Source organism: Bos grunniens, chromosome 26 (assembly GCF_055505025.1).
Source record: "Bos grunniens cultivar Pamir isolate PY7600 chromosome 26, Bosgru_T2T1.0, whole genome shotgun sequence".
Taxonomy (NCBI): domain Eukaryota; kingdom Metazoa; phylum Chordata; class Mammalia; order Artiodactyla; family Bovidae; genus Bos; species Bos grunniens.
The window spans coordinates 36,959,697-36,980,430 of NC_141190.1; the positions used below are offsets into that span (position 1 = coordinate 36,959,697).

Here is a 20,734-nt window from a genome sequence, read left to right on the forward strand (position 1 = left end):
CCCCATCACTCCCTATCTTCCATTCAGCCTTTTAAATTTTTTAAAATTTATTTAAAACTTTTATTTATTTATTTAGCTGTGCTGGGTCTTAGTCGTGGCACACAGGACCTTTGGTCTTCAGTGTGGCATGCAGGATCTTTTTAGTGGTGGCATGGAAACTCTTAGTTTCAGCATGTGGAATCAAGTTCTCTGACTGGGGATCAAACCCAGGCCCCCTGCATTGGGAGCATGAAGTCTTAGCCACTGGACCAGCAGGGAAGTCCCTCCCCCCATTCATCTTTATTTTTCCTCTGTACCATTTATCATCTATTTGTCAAATTTTACACACACACACACACACACACACTAGAATGTAAGCTCCACAAGGACGGGAATTTCTGTCTTATTCACTGCTGTGTCTTCATGTCTAGGACAGATGCTAAATAAACATCTGTTGGCTGCTTTGCAGTTACACATTGGTTCACCTGTGTCACTTGCCACCTTGACCACATGGGACCTCAGGGGACAGGATGACAAGTCACATCCTACCATAGTACCCACAGTGGGACCTGATGGCACTGGATTGACCTGTCCACCTTTTGTGTGCCTGTTATATCTCAGGATTTCCAGAGCCTACCTGTGTGTGTGTAAGTCGCCTAGTCATGTCCAACTCTTTGCAACCTCCTGGATGATAGCCTGCCAGGCTCCTCTGTCCACGGAATTCTCCAGGCAAGAATAATGGACTGGGTAGGCATTCCCTTCTCCAGGGGATCTTCCTGACCCAGGGATCAAACCTGGGTCTCCTGCATTGCAGGCAGATTCTTTACCATCTGAGCCTCCAGGGAAGCTCCTAGTTACCTGGGGTCTGGAAAAAAAATGTGAGGAAATGCTTATTGAATTAGTGAAATCCAGATAATTCAGGTCAAAGAGGAACCTGAATTAAATAAGATAACAAGAAATCACAGATGTGGGTTCAGTTCAGTTCAGTTGCTCAGTCATGTCTGACTCTTTGCGACCCCATGAATCGCAGCACGCCAGGCCTCCCTGTCCATCACCAACTCCTGGAGTTCACCCAAACTCATGTCCATCGAGTTGGTGATGCCATTCAGCCATCTCATCTTCTGTCGTCCCCTTCTCCTCCTGCCCTCAATCTTTCCCAGCATCAGAGTCTTTTCCAATGAGTCAACTCAGCTTTAGCATCATTCCTTCCAAAGAAATCCCAGGGCTGATCTCCTTCAGAATGGACTGGTTGGATCTCCTTGCAGTCGAAGGGACTCTCAAGAGTCTTCTCCAACACCACAGTTCAAAAGCATCAATTCTTCAGCACTCAGCTTTCTTCACAGTCCAACTCTCACATCCATACATGACCACTGGGAATACCATAGCCTTGACTAGATGGACCTTTGTGGCAAAAAATGTCTCTGCTTTTCAATATGCTGTCTAGGTTGGTCATAACTTTCCTTCCAAGGAGTAAGCGTCTTTTAATTTCATGGCTGCAATCATCATCTGCAGTGATTTTGGAGCCCCCCAAAATAAAGTCTGACACTGTTTCCACTGTTTCCCCATCTATTCACCATGAAGTGATGGGACCAGATGCCATGATCTTCGTTTTCTGAATGTTGAGCTTTAAGCCGACTTTTTCACTCTCCTCTTTCACTTTCATCAAGAGGCTTTTTAGTTCCTCTTCACTTTCTGTCATAAGGGTGGTGTCATCTGCATATCTGAGGTTATTGATATTTCTCCCGGCAATCTTGATTCCAGCTTGTGCTTCTTCCAGTCCAGCGTTTCTCATGATGTACTCTGCATATAAGTTAAATAAGCAGGGTGACAATATACAGCCTTGAGGTACTCCTTTTCCTATTTGTGGGTAAAAGATCCCTATTCATGTTCTTCCCATCCACTGGTGTTTGTTCAGGCAACTGCATCACTATGTGTAACACACAGCAGCAGTACTTCACTGTGGGTACAGGAAGCTGTCCATCTAAGTTTACCAAGGATGTGGAGTTCCTGAGTTTCTGCCCACATTCACACTGGCTCCCGCCACAGTCCACACATGAACTTTCTCCATCATGAGTGGAGGGGGCTCAGGATAAGTCATCATATGCCATGGATTCTAGTCTTCCCTCCACACTTACCACACTTAAGTATGACTTTACTCTCTGTGATTCTCTATTTCTTCATATGAAGTTAATTCTTTTACAATGAACGAATAACTGGCTTGTGAGTTTGGGAGAAAAGATTCAGGATCAGCTGTTAAAGGAGATGTATGGTTTATGAACATGTAGAAAGCCAAGATCACTAGGACCCACAGGGGACTCAGAGGAAAAGCTCTGTCAGATAAATCCCTTCTTTGATGGGATTATTAGACTGTATAGAAATGAAGCAGGTCAAAGATTTATGAATTCAGTTGATAAGTTCAGGGGAGGCTGACTTATGGATTGAATGCATGGACTACTGAGCCGGGTGTAAGGAAGTTGTTTCTCCAATATATAAAGAGCACTTACAAATAAATAATAAAAAGATAACCCAGTGCTAAAATGGGCAGAGGATAAGAATAGACATTTTTCCAAAGAAATTTTACAAATGACCAATCAGCAAATGAGAAGATGCTATCATTAAGCATCCATGAAAAGCAAATCAAAACACAATGAAATATCACTTTGCTGCTGCTGCTAAGTCACTTCAGTCATGTCCGACTCTGTGCGACCCCATAGACAGCAGCTCACCAGGCTCCCCCGTCCCTGGGATTCTCCAGGCAAGAACACTGGAGTGGGTTGCCATTTCCTTCTCCAATGAATGAAAGTGAAAAGTGAAATTGAAGTTGCTCAGTCATGTCCGACTCTCAGCAACCCCATGGACTACAGCTTACCAGGCTCCTCCATCCATGGGATTTTCCAGGCAAGAGTACTGGAGTGGGGTGCCATTGCCTTCATCCAGGAGAAAGACTATAATCAAAAAGACAGATTAACAGCTGTTGGCCAGGTTGTGGGGGAATAAGAACCCTCATACACTGATGGTTGAGATATAAAATGGTACAGTGGCTTTGGAAAACAATCTGGCAGTATCTCAAAAAGTTAAACACAGAGTTACCATGATCCAGAAATTCCACTCAAGGTATATACTAAAGTCAAAAATGCATCTGTGCAAAAACATGTATGTAAATGTTCACATCAGCATTATTCATAACAACCAATAAGTGAACAACTCAAATGCCCACCGACTGACTAATGAATAAACAGACCGTGGCTTCTCCATACCATGCAATATTGCTGCTGCTGCTGCTCAGTCGCTTCAGTCATGTCCGACTCTGTGTGACCCCATGGACTGCAGCCTACCAGGCTTCTCCGTCCATGGGATTCTCCAGGCAAGAGTACAGGAGTGGGTTGCCATTGCAATATTACTGAGCAACAAAAAGTACAGTCAAGTGCTGGCATATGCTATAATATGGATGAACCCTAAAAACATTGCACTAAATGAAAAAAAAACAACAGTTTCAAAATGCCACATCCTGTGTGATTCCATTGATATGAAGTATCCAGAATAGGCAACTCGTAGTATCAGAAAACAACTGGTGTTTCCCATGGTGGGGGTTTGGGGACGGGGAATGGAGACTGACTGCTATGGGAATAGGAGATTCCTTTTGGGGTAATAAAAACGGTTTAAAATTGATCTGGTGATGGTTGTACAATTCCATGACACACTAAAAATCATTGAACTGTACCCTTTAAATGAAAGAATTGTATGGTATGTGAATTGTAGCTCAATAAAATTACTATTAAAGCAGGGGGCATATCAACAAACTGGATCTCAGAACGACAAAAGGCTGTAAAATCACATCCCAGGAAGAAAAGCTGAAGACACTGGGGATAAAACAGAAGATGCTATAGTCAAATATTTAAGGGCTAAACGTGGAAAGGGAATTAGGTGCTCGGTGTGGTCTCCAAGAAGACTCTGCTCCTCCTTCTGGATTGTTCACTGCCCTCCCACCCCCAATATCTCCTACATATTTACAAGTCTCAGCTTAACTGTCACCTCCTAGGGACATTCTCCCAACTCCCCTCCCCCATCATCTTTGCTGTGCACACCTGCTCATCACGACATGTTTATTTAACTACAGGGTTACAGTCTAAAGAACTCGGTGAATTACCAGCTGTATGAAGGGAGCCTCTAGACTTTCAATCACCTTCGTCTCCCCAGAATTTATCACTGTGCCTGGCATAGATGAAGTGCTTAATATGTATTTATTAAATGAACAAACGAACAAGAAACATAACTATCAGAGACTACAAACAGACAGTCTGAGAGTCTGAGTTGAGAGAGACTCAGTTCTCTAAAATTGATCTGGTGATGGCTGTACAATTCCATGATACACTAAAAATCATTCATGTGTATACTTTAAATGAGTGAACTGTATGGTAAGTGAACTGTAGCTCAATAATATCATTATTAAAGTGGGGGGCATATCAACAAACTGGATCTCAGAATGACAAAAGACTGTAAAACCACATTCCAGGAAGAAAAGCTGAAGACACTGGGGGTAAAGGGAGAGTGGAGAGAGAGGGAGAACCTTCTGAGAGTCAGAGTTGCCAGCAGATTGGATAAGTTGCCCTAAGTGCCTCTGTACCTCCCTTCATGGGAACTGTTCAAGCATGTGGGGGACAGAGGAGTCAGGGAACATGGTAATGCGCCAAAGAGATGGTTAGCTGGGATCTCTTTCCCTGCTGTTGGAAGTCTCATATATAGTTCATGTGCTCCAGAAAAGTCCTGAAAGGCAGATATGTGCATGCTTAGTCACTCGGTCGTGTCCGACTCTTTGTGATCCTATAGACTGCAGCCCACCAGGCTTCTCTGTCCATGAGGATTCTCCAGGCAAGAATACTGGAGTGGGTTGCCATGCTCTCCTCCAGGGGATCTTTCCAACCCAGGAACTGAACCAGGGTCCCCTGCTTTACCAGCTAAGCTACCAGAAAGAAAGTGAAGTCGCTCAGTTGTGTCCAACTCTTTGTGACCCCATGGACTGTAGCCTACTAGGCTCCTCTATCCATGGGATTTTCCAGGCAAGAGTACTGGAGTGGGTTGCCATTTCCTTCTCCAGGGGATCTTCCCAACCTAGGGATTGAACCCAGGTCTTCCACATTGCAGACAGACACTTTACCGTCTGAGCCACCAGGGAAGTCACTAAACTACCAAGGAAAAAAGCTACCAGGGAAAGGCAGATAACAGAAGTAATTTGTCAGCTGAATCACCCATAAACTCTCTACCAAGCAGCAGCCACAGATAACAGAGAGCATCCTAGATGGTGGTAATGCAGCATTTCACATGGACAAATACTGCTTTAGTTAATGAGGGACGATGAACATCTCACAACCTCTCACATAGCTCATACTTATTGGATGCTTAATGGGTGCCAGGCGCTCTGCTAAAAATTTCATGTGCGTCTGATTCTCTTCAAACCCACTGAGGCAAATACGTAATATCATTCACAGTTCATGTCACAGATGGAGAAACTGGGGTGTAGAGAATCATGTAACCTTCTCAAGATCACAGACTAGCACGTGGCAAAGCCCGTTCAGATCCCCTGGAACCTGAGTCCAGACTCCAGCACAGGTTCCACTGATCCCTGCTGAATGAATCACTGGATGAATGAATGAATGAGGGCTCAGCTTCCACCTGAGGAAGAACTGAGCTTTTCTTCTCCAAGTGCTTTGTTCTTATCTCACAAATGCTCTGTATCTTAAGGTCACTCGTCTCTATCTGGATCACCCTATTTCAAGGCTAAAAATGGGGTCATTTAACAGCATTTCTTTGGCCCCAATTCCCACCTGCTACTGGAAGAGCCTTCCTCCAATTGAACTGAACTGAAGTCGCTCAGTCATGTCCGACTCTGTGACCCCCATGGAGTATAGCCTACCAGGCTTCTCGGTCCATGGAGTTTTCCAGGCCAGCGTATTGGAGTGGGTTGCCATTTCCTTCTCCAGGGATCTTCCCAACCCAGGGATTGAACCCAGGTCTCCCACATTGCAGGCAGACACTTTAACATCTAAGCCACCTGGGAAGCCCCTAAGTCTTCCTCCAGGGGAGCCTCAAATACCTCCTTGGATGGGCCTCCTTGCTGTTGTCCAGGCTTCTGTCTCCCATGGAGCTGCTGCAGGGCCCTCATCAAGGGAGGCAGAGCCACTCTGGGCCGCGGCCAGCCACCCCCCTCCCCCTTGGCTGAAGCTGACCGGCCCCTGCAGCTGCTGCGATGTTGCTGCATCCACTTGGAAGGTGTAGTGCCACCTCCTGCTGGTACAGGTGCTGCCCGTGCTGGTGCCACCGCCACCGCCAGTGCTGGTGCCACCGCCCCCACGCAAGTGCCACCAACACTGCCAGCGCCGGGCTCACCGCCTCTGCTGCCGCTGCCGTCACATCACTGGAGCCACCACCACGTCGCTGGGTCATCACCGTGAGGAGCTGGGCCGGCACCCCGCTGCTCTCAGAATGGGAGGTATGTGGGACAGCGAGGGGCTTCTGTCATTGTTTGCTTAAGCCTGGGCTGTAGGCAGGTGAGGGACAGACTGAGTGGCATCAAAGAAAAGAAAAGAAAGTGAAGTCGCTCAGTCATGTCTGACTGTTTGCAACCCCATGGACTGTAGCCCACCAGGCTCCTCCATCCATGGAATTTTCCAAGCAAGAGTACTGCAGTGGGTTGCCATGTCCTTCTCCAGGGGATCTTCCTGGGTCAGGGTCTCCTATATTGCAGGCAGACACTTTACCGTCTGAGCCACCAGGGAAGCCTGAGTGACATCACGACATACTCAAAATGACCCTCTCCTCTGAGAGAAGCATCACTCTGCCCTACCTTTGGGGTTTCCTGGGAGATGACCGGTTCCTCATGCAAACAGTTTCCTGGAAAACTCATGTTCCTGATATCTCTGCATCCCACGGGGAAACACTGGAAGCCAAGCTGATACCTACTTCATCCCCCCTCCCCATCCAGCTGACGTGCAGGAACTGAGACACACGTTTGTGGCTCATCTTTCAAAATCCACAGGACCTCATGGTATGCATCTGTGACCTCATTTACCTTTGACTTTGCCTTGGTTCCCTTTCAGTCCTTTCTCTCGGGTGTATCATTCTTATCATTGTATTACATGTATGTCTAAAAAAGTCCCTTTTCAAGACAGGAGAGATTACAGAAGCAAAAAGAAATCAAATGAAGAGCAGGAATGAGAACTTACATGCACATATTTGTAAAAGGAAAGCCCATTTCTAAATTTGGTGTGCTTCAATGGGGAGTTCTTTCTGAAGAGTTCAAACAAGCATAAATTCTTGGCCAAATGCCCTGGTGCATGCATGCTCATTCCCTCAGTCATCTCCAACTCTTTGTGACCCCATGGATCCCAGAGGCCCACCAGGGTCCTCTGCCCAGGGGATTTTCCAGGCAAAATACTGGAGTGGGCTGCCATGCCCTCCTCCAGGGGATCTTCCCCACCCAGGGATCGAACCCGTTACCCCTGCCTCTCCTTCATTGCAGGAAGATTCTTTATTGCTGAGTCACTGCAGAAGCCCAAATGACTTGGTAGTTCCATGTGAAAAACAGGGCTCTCTCAGGAAGCCTTGCGGAACATGAAATACAGAATAATTGTTCATTCCTTGTCCTCTGTAGACAGACATGAAGAACACTGCTGTGCATGGCTGATCCTGGGCAAAGTTGGCCTTCAGGGCCCCAACCTCCTTGACCTTATAGCACCTTCCGCCTAGCCTAAAACTCCTTCCTTAAAAGAGGCTCTCGTTAAGCCCTGGGTAGACCACAAGAGACAATTCATGTCTCTGCCATGTGCTGGCCCTATGCTAAGCACCACAACATCAAGTGATTTGACAAGTGTCACCACCCTCCAGGGCCTCACCATCCAGAGAGGAGAAAACTGAAACCACACAGCCAGGCTTATCAGCATGGCGGCTACTTATGATGGGAGGCAGTGTACATGGGTGGTTCTAGGTGAAAGGTGGTTAGTGCGTGTGCTCCAGGCCTCTTTCAAGGCGTGTGACCTTAAACATGCACCTTGATGTCCTCATCGGTAGTGAGCACCTACCTACAACAGCAAGACTTACACTTAGCTGGCAAACAGAAGGCCCTCAATAAAAGGGAACTTGTACCATGATGCTTTTGAACTGTGGTGTTGGAGAAGACTCTTGAGAGTCCCTTGGACTGCAAGGAGATTCAACCAGTCCATCCTAAAGGAGATCAGTCCTGGGCAGTCATTGGAAGGACTGATGCTGAAGCTGGAACTCCAATACTTTGGCCACCTCATGCGAAGAGCTGACTCATCTGAAAAGACCCTGATGCTGGGAAAGATTGAGGGCAGGAGGAGAAGGGGACGACAGAGGATGAGATGGTTGGATGGCATCACCGACTCAATGGACATGGGTTTGGGTGGACTCCGGGAGTTGGTGACGGACAGGGAGGCCTGGCGTGCTGCGGTTCATGGCGTCGCAAAGAGTGGGACAGGACTGAGCGACTGAACTGAACTGAACTGAACCATGATTACACTATGATTACTGAGAAGAATGTGAGACCCTGCAGGGGGATGCAAAAGAGAGAAAGGGCAATCTAACATAGGGGTGCCAGGAGAAGCTTGGTGGAGGAGGTAGCACAATGAGCAGGTGTTTGGACAGGCAAAGAAGAGGGAGAAAGGATTCTAAGGATAAAGAAGAATCTGTTCAAAGGCCCTGAGGCTTGAAGCATCCTGAAATGTCGATAGAACTGCCAGTACATCAGGACAACCAGAGTAAGTGTTTAAGGTCAAAGAAAACAATGGAAAAACAAAATCAGATTTGCCTTTCAGAAAGGCTTAGGTGATATCTGTGAGTGATAAGTTGCTTCAGTTGTGTCCGACTCTCTGCAACCCCTTGGAGTGTAGCCCACCAGGCTCCTCTGTTCATGGGCAACAATACTGGAGTAGTCGCCATTTCCTTCTCCAGGGGATCTTCCTGACCCAGGGACTGAACTTGCATCTCTTATGTCTCCTGCATTGGCAGGTGGGTTCTTTACCACTAGTGCCACCTGGGAAGCCCCAGATATAGCTGAACATAATTCCAGTTTTCCAGAGTCGCCACTGTAATGATCAGTTATCATGTATACAGTCGGGAGATATTAATGCCAGAGGACTCCTTGTAATTCACAGGCAGATGCAGGAGGCAAAGCACAGACAAGGGTCAGTACTGGGGCCAGAAGCGGAACCACATCCCAGGATAGAAGCGGTGCAAGGAAACACAGGAAGCTGCTGAAGAGGAGGAGAAACAGCATGTGCTGCGGCACAACATGGACGGACAAAATGCAAAGTGGGTCTTTTAAGGGAAATTAGTGACAAAGGGGGCTTCCGTGAGGGCTCAGATGGAAAAAAATTCACCTGCAATGCAGGACACCCGGCTTCGATCCCTAGGTCGGGAAGATCCCCTGGAGGACAGAATGGCAACCCCCTCCAGTATTCTTGCCTGGGAAATTCCATAAACAGAGGAGGCTGGCAGGCTACAGTCCATGGGGATTGCAGAGAGTCAGACACGACTGAGCGACTAACACTTTCACTTTTTCTTTTTTCAGTGACAAAGGTGGTCCCTGGAGGGAAAGTGTGAGACAGGCAACTAACCTGGTTGAAAAACATCTAGATTCATCTGCTCATTCACCATTCATGAGGTCAGCCTATTAGTCAAGTCTATTAATTCTCTTTGTTCAAATGTGTCCTGGGTATTGAGAAAATAGCTTGACACCACAGAACTGCTCCACATGGTCTCCAACCAAGAAGAACCTGGGACAGCAGGGAGGGGACTTAGCGCCATCCAGCACCTGATATATGCCAGGTATCGCCCTCGGTGTGCTCAGTACACTGTCTCCTTTATTTTCACAACACTCCTTGATAAAACCAATAAACAGTCTGTTTTTTCTGGCCCTACTTTTCACTGGCCCACGTTAGAGAAAACAGGAGCAGCAGGTGGGAAAGTCATCATTGTGTGAAGAAAGGAAGCTGCAAACTTGAAGTTTCAGACACCCATCACCCGAATCTCCCATCTCCTTCTTAGAACTACAATCCTGGGGTCTGGTCTTAGATTTTCATAAGCATGGCTTTTTTCAGTTCACGTTTTTCTCTTTAACACAGCACTGCTCCCAAAACCCCATGTATTACTCCAGTCATTCCTTGTTTACCAGGCCTGCTAATAGGCTCAGTTAGTGTGTGTGTGTGTGTGTGTGTGTGTGTGTGTGTGTGTGTGTGTGTGTGCATGCGCACACACTCAAGTGCTAGTAGGTTGAATTCAGGCACAAATCGGCCAGGGTGTCAACTCCAAATTCTAGACACTGCTGTTCTATTCCTGTTACTCAACTGCCTTTTTGTGTCATAGATGCTGTAGCCCAGGGCTCCAGCACCAGTGGTATTTTGCTTGATTTAAGTTGTTAAAAAAAAAAAAGGAAAGAAAAAACAAAAAATAAGATAATCATATCACCCCATCATGTGGTACATCAACTTAGCACGTATTTCATGGTCAACTAAGAAATTCAAAGAGCGCTGTAGAAACAATGAAAGTAAGCATGTGAAATAGCAGGATCTCTATCAATTACTCTTTGCTTCTCAGACAGTGGTTTTTCTCCTGAAAAATCAAACAATAAATTATTTATTCAGCTCCTTCTATGTGCCAGGTTCTCTATATCCAGTGGAACAGGTTAGGGTTTTTCACTGTTGTCTTTTCTTCAGTGAAAGGTTAAAGGCATTGATTAAAGCACTGATGCTTTAGCTGTTTTCTCCTCAAGGAATTGTATTACAATGAATGTCTTCAGAAGCTTAATGCTTTGATGGCTCTGCAGAGCTTTCTGGGTCTTTTTTGCTTTGTTTTGTTTTCTCCTACTATTGTTTTTCACCTAAAACTTTTCTTTCCCTACCCTCTGATTTTTTAGGGAGAAAAAAAATATCTAGCATCGGGGGTCTGAGACCACTTGAAATGTCTGGGCTGGGGATTGCTAATGACCTCCCAGAGATAACCCAAACTGCTGATTTAGCAAAGCCCATTCTTGACCTTGACACAAGACAAGACAGGCAAAGGGGAAGGACTTGGGAGGGAGCCCTGAAAGAAAAAGGATCATAGAAGCGCTCAGATCTCGCCAGGCCCCCTCCCCCATTCAGCAAACACCTGGCTGAGTTGGAAAACATGACCGGCCCAACCTTCCTATTGGCATCAATTGAAGCTGTCAGCTCTCGGCTTGTCACCAGTTGCACTGGGAGGCCCCGGGCAGCCACAAGAGCCCTAATTAGGCAGAAATGACACTTCTACAACTGACCTGCCAGGACCTTTGGCAAACCATTTAACATCATTAGTTAACATTTTTTAAAAGTGTGAATGTAAATGAACAGCCAGCGGCTTTCAATGGAGTTTGTCGGTGGCATCTCTCCCCCCTTCCCTGCTCACTCTTTCTCTTGTTACATGAATAGTCTGCTTGTTTTCTCCAGAATTGGGTGGGGTGGGGGGGGTGCACTGGAGAAGAAGGAAGAAGACCAGTCCTCTGAGAGGAGAGACGTGTTAAAGCATAAACAAGCTTGGCTGAGGGGAGAGACCATCTCTTCCTGCCTTAGCCCGGTGCCCAGAGAGCAGGGGGCTGGTGTACACCAGGCGGGCTACACGGACGTTAAGTCCCACTCCACGAGCTGTGCTTGTGAGCGTGGGCCCCGACCACCCTGGGCTTCGGGTAGGTGGGAAATGACTTCACGAGCCGAGTGCCTGAGATCCTCTTTCTCTCATACCTCTCACCACATGTTGGGATTCTGAACAAGCCACTCTGAGCAAGCCACGATTTAGCAAATACCTTAGGACGACGTGTGCACAGATGTACAAGTACCTCGGCCCTCTCTAAAGGAATGGCGTCCTGGGGGTGACCACTTCAGACGCGTTTGATACTTACACATATCAGCTCATTTCCTACCTGAAGCGGTCATCTCCCACCTGGAATCACACTTCATTTTGTTCTTTGCTGTACACCCACAGAATCTGTACACGCCAACACTCTCCATCTGTAGGAGGGGGAAGAGAGTTACACCGTGAACACATCACTTCGGGTTCCTCCAGGCTGCTCTCAAACTGTGTGCTCAGGGGGGCAGACAGACTGAGAGGCAGCCCGGGGTAGAAGGGAAGCCGCAGTTTGGGGGCAAGAGGGCAGGGGCGCAGTTGCTGTGGGCCTTTGACTTACCACCTATTCCTTGTGGGGCCCTGGGCAAGGTGCTTTGCCCTGAATCTCAGATGTTTTCATCTGTAAGATAGAGATAATGCCTTACTACTTCAAGTGAGGGGAAAAAAACAACAACATGGAAATATCATGAGAACTGGAAAGTGGTGAGTGAAAGTAAGGAGTTCGGACGCTTAGGAGCTGCCAAAATCGAGGTCCTCATCTATCATTTACCTTGGAGATTTGACATTGCCAGTCTGTCCTCTCGACTCACAAGGCAGGCTCCACAAAGCCACAGCACCACCAGCACCTCCCAGGTCCCTCCCTACCCCACCTCCACTTCTGCCTATTCTCAAAAGGGCTGCAAGTATCCAGTTAGCCCCAAACTTGTTGATTTTTTCCTTAAGACGTTATGGAAAAATCCCAGCCAACTTTTGGGCCAACCCAGTACCACAGAGAAAAGTGCATGGGTGCAAAACAAATGGGCCTATATTAGCCACTTCCTCTCTCTGCTGGATCCTTAAACAGTACAAGAAGGGGAGCGTGGTCTTGTTCACGTCTGGCTTTCGAAAGCCCCAAGGACAGTGGTAGGTACACAGTTGTTTGCTGTTAAGTCCTTCAGTCGAGTCCAACTCTTTTGTCACCCGCATGGACTGGGGCCTGCAGGCTCCTCTGTCCATGGGATTTGCCAGGCAAGAATACTGGAGTGGGTTGCCATTTCCTCCTCCAGGGGACCTTCCTGACTGGGGGATCGAACCCACATTTCATCTCCTGCACTGAAGGCAGATTCTTGACCGCCAAGCCCTCAGGGAAGGTACTCAGAAGATGCAGAAAAAAGGTCTGCTAAGTTGAAACGCAATTGCCCTGTCCAGACCTGTGCTTAGGGCAGCCAGGATGCGTGCGCTTTAGGAAAGCAGCAGAGACCTTCACTATTACTTGTCCCTGAATTAAAAACGAGTAAAATCAAGCGGGCAGCAGCAGCGTGTGGTAGAGAATGCCTGTAAGTAGTCATGAGAGAGGAGCGAAAGAAAACAATCTTAGTTTTGGGGCGGAAAGCGAGAGAAAATATGGGGGAAAATGTCCTTAATAACAGTAAATGGGAAAAGGAGAGAGCAGCTCGTCGTGATGGAGCATTTAGTGCTTTTAAGCTAAATACCTCAGCATATTAAGCAAATAGAGAAAAGCCGGCTAGTGGATGTCAGCAAATTGAACCGACGGGTGCGCAGGAAGCCAATAGGAGGTGGCTGGTGGTGACCCCTTTCCCCATCACGTGCCTGCTCCGCGCCGGCTTGTTTGGTGTTGCTTCGTCCCTCCAGCTGCGGAGCTTATTGAAAAGCTCTCGCTCCCTGCCTGGTTTTGGCACATTTTCTGCAGGTGCCTCCTACTGCGGCCACAATGGGCTGCTAGGGAGGTTTAGACCTGTCAACAGCGACCGGGGAGGAGGGGCGGAGGGTGGGTGTTGGGGGGGAAGCACGGCCATTGTCTTAAAGGGCCAGCGACATTGTGCACCGCCGCCGCGGAGCCCTCAGCCCCGCACCTGCTAATGAGACGAGTCCTTTTCTCCCTGCTCTCTCTTTCTCTCTTTAATGATTTAACTTGATCTCTTTGGTTCCTTTCTGGAAGGAGAATTGCTCCATTGATCATATAAAGTAATTGCCCGTAAAACATGGCTCTGCAACGACTGCTACTTCCCTGGCTGAAAATGTCACGGCAATTGAAAAGCTCTTAGCCCAGTTCAAGAATGGGGTTGCTCAAGAGAACAATCTTTGCATAGGTTCCCGCCCCCCCCCCCCCCCCCGCCAACCCCACCCCACCTCCCGCGTTGGCGTGTTGTGAAAGTTACAAGTTTTGGGTGCGCAGGATGGATCTGTAGGATAATTTCCCTTCCCTGTAGCGAAGCATGATTTTGCCTGAGACTGTGGGACACGACCCAAACTGAGCTAAAAACAGCCTCAACCTGAATATTGGATATATTCGTTGAAGCCCAGGAAACTGTTTTCTGATTCACCCCTGGCTTTGTTTTTTCAGAAGCCCTGAATTCCAGCGAGGGGGGCACCACCGGGTGTGACGCCCACGTGGGTCAAGCTGATTGAGGAGAGCATTCTTTCTCAGTTCTTGTCACCTAAGAAGACAATCTCTCTGTCAAGGGGTAGCAGGGGCCTTCGCTTGGAAAGAGGAATCGATTCTCTAATGGCTTAAGATTTGCTGATTTTTCTCCAGAACTGTCACTTGGCGGCAGCAGTGACACACTGTGGGAACGGGGACCACACGCTTAAGGAGTTTTCATAAATAACTTTATTAGTCATTGCCGCACCAGAGTAAGCGAGTAATTCATCTGGGGAAAAATTACTTTGTCGTAGGCGTGAAGCTGCCAGCGAAATAAACAGTGGTTAGTGATGGTTTCATTTTCCTCTGACAAGTGAAAGCCTAAGTTTATATCTAAGTAAGAGAGAGAGATGGAGTTATTTTTTTCCCCCTCAGTTGGTGGGCAGCACCACTTGCTAAATGAGATGCTGCCCAGTTACTAATTTGGGAACCAAGCTTCAGGTGAATCACCTTCCAACTGGATGAGCCATGAGTATTTTTTGTAGCTGATGAAGGGCAGAAGACATACTTCTTATTGTACTTAAAAAAAAAAAAAGGCAAAAACATCTGCCTGCTTACTTGAAAGAATATAGGGAACTCGGCTATAAAAAGGTCATTTTGAAGGTATAAATCTGAAGAAAGCCATAGAACTTTTTACATCTAAACCCTCTAAAAAGTCGTGGTACAAGCTTCATAACTATAAACAGGTACAACATTTTTTTCTTGGAAGTCTGGATTTTAGACTTTTAAATCTTTTAATATTGTCAGAATTTACATGATACTAGGGCAATTACACATATTACACCAAAATGCATTATATATATAATAAAAGGTGTTTTCCCTTTACGCATATGATGAAGAAAAATTTAAAACTCTTTATGTTTAAACCCATTAAATAAACTGATTCCTGCATAAGAAGAATTACGTTCAGAATCTTTCACCAACAACAGGAATTTATTTTTTCTGTGTGCTTTTTATAAGGGAAGGTCTTTTTCTTTTTGGGGGGAGGGAGGTTTGTAAAATGAAGGGGTGGACGCTCTGCCCGGCTCTGTGATTTACTTATCTATAAGAATGATTCCTATCATGGCAAATAGTGAGATGAACACAAAACACGGTCACACAGTTATTTCTAGCCGCTCTGCCTATTAGACAGGCAGTCAAGACAAGAGGAAAAGTGGGTTGAGTTAAGTAAGGCCCTGAGGCCAAGACCAGGAGGACCTGAACCATCAAGGCCAGATCCCAGATATGTAAAGCACAGGAGGAGAATAGTGCTGGGAGGGTGGCGTTCATGGTGGGGGGTGGGGGGAGTGGGAGGGTGGCTGGCCAGTGGCTGATGCCCTGCCTGGTGTCCTCTATGTGAACTCCTGGAGTGGGAGCCTGTATGGACACTGTTGACACTGGTTCACCATATTTCTGGAAGGGGGAAGAGAAAGAATATTTGAAAAGGAAGAAAATAAGCCAAACCAGTGCATCATCAGGGAATGAATATCAGATCTGCCCAAAGCCAGGACTGGTTTCACTTTTGCATCTTCGCTGCAAGAGGTCTGCATAGAATTCCAAAGTTCAGAGACAACAAAACGGGGCTGCACGTCCTATTTCTCATGTAGATCTTCACAGCACATGTTAAACCACCTGACTTTACAGGGTAGAACTTAACCTTGGGTTACATGCGTTTGAACTTCATACTAAAGAGAGTTTGTCGAGATGTTTGGCATGTGTTTGTTTTGCTTTTTCGTTTGGGGAGGGGTTGTTTCTTTTGCTTTTAGATGTGCCATGCGGCTTCTGAGATCTTAATTCCCCAACCAGGGACGATGGAACCTGGGTCTCTACAGTCAAGGTGCAGAGTCCTAACCACTGGACTGCCAGGGAATTCCCAGACTTGTGTTTAAAAAAAGAAAAAGGAAAAAGAATGCATTTTAAAGTGCTACATCATCTCTATGTCTATGCACACCAATCCGATGAAAGGTACATGCTTACTGTTCTGAAAGGGAAGACCTAACATGCTTCATAATCAGATTCTGTAAATTTACTTTCGCAATGAAAGCCACAGGCTTCTCAGCCTGAGCCCTTTATTTACTCAGTGTTCACGGATTACACCCACTAAAAGTTAACGCACAGAAATGTTAAGACCTTTTGTGCTTAAATAAAAAGTTAACACCAGGCAAGTGGGTAACAGTACCTGTTGAAATGTTTGTATTCTCTATATAAGGTATGCTTGCTTTCCAGTTAGAAAAGGATGTCAATTTGAAACTTGCTTTATAGTTCCTGAATTAATATAGAACCACCAGCTAAGGAAAGAAAAAGATTTTATTCTTTTATCCCTTGGTTCAATGCATGGGATCATCCAGAGAGACACTTCAGCTGCAGTTTGTCATGACTAAGTCAGACATCGCAGAAGCTATACAAGCAGGGACTTCATTCCCCTCCCCCATGAAAAACTCGAGTCTACTTTTCTTGCGCCTTACAATTTCCATGCTGCAAAGTTTCCTTCCTTTCAAAAGTCAGAAAGCACTAAGTGCTCCCATACTGGTTTTCTCCAGTTTGTTTGATACAGGATCATGGCCCCTTTCCTCCCATCATATTCTTTCAGAGTTATAGCTTATTACAAAATATCTACTGGAAATAGACACACATTAGTCATCAACACAAGTATGACGGACCCACAGGACTAGTTCATTAAAAAAAAAAAACTAAAATTTTAGCTATGCGTTTTGTCAAAAATGGATGAGAGAGGATGGGGTGAGGTGTACAGTCCTAAAGTCTAAATTTGGAGAGCAAGGTGAGTTGCTCATAAACATAAAAATCATGCAGGCTGACTCAGAGGTGGCAGCTGAGCCTTTACCCCAGAGGGTATAGACGTGTGTGTGTGTGTGTGATGGTCTCTGGTCTACCAGCCAGGGTCTGGTTTTATGTCAAATAGGGTAGTGTATTTTTATCTTAGCATCAGGGCTGGGAAAAGAGTGCGAAAAGTTCAAGGCATCCCCTGGTGAGTCACAATCAAACCTAGGCAACAGACACAGGGGAAGGTAAAATGGTTATCTTTCTAGTTAAGAAAAAAAACACACGTGGTGATTCCTTTCATTCTCATAGGACAAATAATACTTGGAGACAAAAAGTCTATTGCAAATATAAATGAAAAGAGAGCTTATACTTTTGAATTCTTCATTTTGATTGCATTTTTGCTTTTTTAGATTTGTAATTATCCCCCAAAAAAGAAAACGAATTTTCTAACATCAGGCTTATGAGAAATATACAGAAAAAAATATTAATTGGATATCTGTATGTTTATATTTTTTCTATCGATGGTCATAGTTAAGAATTCAAAACGACTCTATTTTCAGTAAAGTAATAAATGATACTTAGGACAATATTCATTCTAAGCTTATAAACTGATAAACACCTATTTCAAATATCATACATTAAAAGCTTTATTTTTGTTCTTATGCTATAAAACATACTCTTTGAGTCTTACCCTACAAAAGACAGCCTTTGATTTTGTATGCTCAGAACAAGCACAGAAATTTTATTTTTCCCGTATATCCTGTCAGCTTGGCTATAAAGAAAAGAAAGCAGTTGTGATTAGGCAACCAAAGTTCAGGTCAAACCCACAAGTGAATAAAAATTCCAGTAAGTGCTGGCAAGGAATAATTTTATACCCCAAAAAGAAATCTGGTACTAGCTCTCTCAAACAGGGACTCTAATTTTAAAATTTTAGAGGTAGAAAAATTGTTTAGAAGGTACAGACATCTACAGTTAACCGAGATGGCTCTTCTCTGTGAAATTCCCTGCCTTGTGAGTTCATTTCACAATCTTCTTCATTTTCAAATTCCCACAAAGGTCATACAAATATATGGCCATGAACTTTGGGAGAGATGGTACCTTAGAAAAGCTCAGGGACATATTAAGTCACTCTGTTGGTCACAAATCAACTCACATTCTTACAACAGTGTAACAGTAGCCTTTGAATAAGTGCAGCTCCTTCTGGGAGCCGAGGAGAGGGTGGACCCCGGATTACTCTCGATCCTGCTTTTGGCTGCATCTCTGCACACAAAAAGAAATGGACACCAGTGGGCACCCTGATACTTCTATTCCAAACCTTACTTTTGCCTCAATTACTTATTTCAAATTCAAATACCATCATACAAAATCACCCTAATACACCTCAGCTCTTTATTTCTGTCTGAGTATTACTGTGTTAGATTCTCTTGCATGTTTCTTTTCCTTCTTTCCCCAATTGTATAGCATTTAAAATATACTTATGCTGACTATAGCCCAAGGCAAAGATAGGCATCACTAATGATGTATTAAAATTCCCTCCATTTTAGAAATAATATTTTAATTTTTCACCATACTACGTCTCTCCTTCAAGTATTAATGGAAACAGTATTTGCTTTTCTGAAAAACTGATACTGATGATTACTACTTCCCTTTCTATAATATCCTCCTAAGGTACTGAATGCACAATCACAAAATGTAATAATTGTATTACTTAATTAAAAACAGGATCCATTACCCCTTGCTAATATACAGCACAATTACATTTAAAAAAAAAACTGTACAGGAATTGCATCTAACACATTAGATCTGCATTAAAGAATCATTTGCAACTGTCTCCTTAAATAACTTTGGAGACCAATGATAAAAATTTACATATGATTGTCATATATGAAAGAGATGTACTTAAATCAGTATTGAGGAATTTGCCTATTTTATTCACTAAAAATTCATGGGAATTTACTCCAAGTCACAATTCTTCAAGAAATAATTTTCATCGCATCTATGCCGGTATTTATTTTTTTAATATTCAAAGAACTCAAACTTCTCAAATATGAGAAAAAAAGGCAAATCAAGGAATAAAAAGAGAAAACAACACGAACAACAATCCTGCATTTTGCCAATAATAAATATAAAGAGTCAAATCCTAAATTTTTGACAAGTGAATTTTTCAAATCTTCCAAATAATTTTTTGAAGGTTTAACATTAGCATGAGATTCATGACCAGGCCTGTAGAAATCATCAATTACAAAGGAACAGACAGTCTTTTGATTTTACTAATATGAAATAATTCCTCTGAAGCAGAATCTAGAACATCAAAATATGCAGGCTGACAACTCTCAGGGGCCAAGAGACAAACCCAGTCAATATTTGTGCCAGTAGTAAGAGAAAACATTTTTAGCTATAATTTGATAAAACATCTAACTGGTCCTCTTAACCAGGATTCCTCTCTTCTTTGCTGCCCCCTATGTGGAAAATACATTTAACTTTTTCTTTGTTCATAATAAATGCAATTACTACATTTATTTTGCCCCTTTCATATTAAAAAAAGTACAAATTAGAAAACCTGGCCTTTGTTGGATATTTTATATGCATTCATTTTGCTTTGTGAGCCCCGTAATTATGTCACAAAAATACTCTTTAAGTTGTATCTATTTCTATAAAGTTAAAAAGTATCTATTTAAAAATGGCAAAATAGCTTGCTTAAAAGAATTTCTTTTGCCTAATTTTTTCCTTTTCTCCTTACAGTCTGAACTCTCTGGATTAATTGCCCTGTTTCCAGTTTCATTCTGCCTATATAGAAATCGTGTGTCTACACCCTGAAAAATACCAATTAAACTGCCAGCAGCAGCATCTCCAACAGGATCTTTTGGTCTTGTGTCAAAGCCCTTTGAACAAACGACCAGAAGGCTGAATCGAAAACAGCCTTTGACAAGATGCCAGTTTTGAACACTCACTTTATGACTATGACTCCAGCTTCCTGCTACACTTGGGAAGCAAGAGAGAAATAACACATCAACTTTGTAATTTTGTGAAAATGGTTAAGGTTTAAAGGCCACTAATATTGTTCTAAAGGGGGGGGTCCCTTATCATTTAATTCAATTCCATCTGAATTCCAGTACAAAGCTAAATGAAGGTTTTCAGACAATACCACCAAACTGCAAAAAATGCTACATTTTCCTTTTCCTTAATTTCTTTGGTAATAATGACATCATTTACTACAATTAGGGCACAGCAGGAAGAAGGTCACATGGATTTTTAAATTTAAATCATAGTAATTCTGTTGAAAATACTTGTCAATGGGGAAAAATGGGCTCAGAGAAGTTAAGTAACTTGTACAAGGTCACACAGCTGGCAACTGGAAGAACCAGGACTTGAACCCATGGGGTCTGACTCAAGACCCAATACTTCCAGATCGTCTTGGCAGCATCCATTATCAACCCATTCCTGGTTAAAGCTGTAATCATTCTCTTCATGACACAATCCATGAAGAAATCTTTTAGAGCAGTGGTTCTCAACCTTGGCTGCACATTAATATCACACATTAAAAGAAAATACCCATGCTTGGGTCCCATTGCTGGAGATTCCATTTTAAGGGACCAGGCATCAGCATTTTTCAGTACCACAGCAGTGAATAGAATAGCTAATCCTTCTTGTGGTATTTAATTCTAATGGTGCTAAAATCCTGGCAGAATCTAGTAGAATCCC

General features: G+C 44.4%; 1 protein-coding gene across 1 annotated transcript in view; it reads right to left on the reverse strand.

Annotated features, from left to right (window-relative positions):
- The window catches only part of HSPA12A (heat shock protein family A (Hsp70) member 12A), a 173,316-nt gene that overhangs the window by 147,111 nt on the left and 5,471 nt on the right, over positions 1-20,734 (reverse strand). The window contains exon 2 of the mRNA XM_086377089.1: positions 11,927-12,014. Coding sequence (XP_086233215.1) covers positions 11,927-12,014 — 88 coding nt within the window. The remainder of the gene's footprint in view (positions 1-11,926; positions 12,015-20,734) is intronic.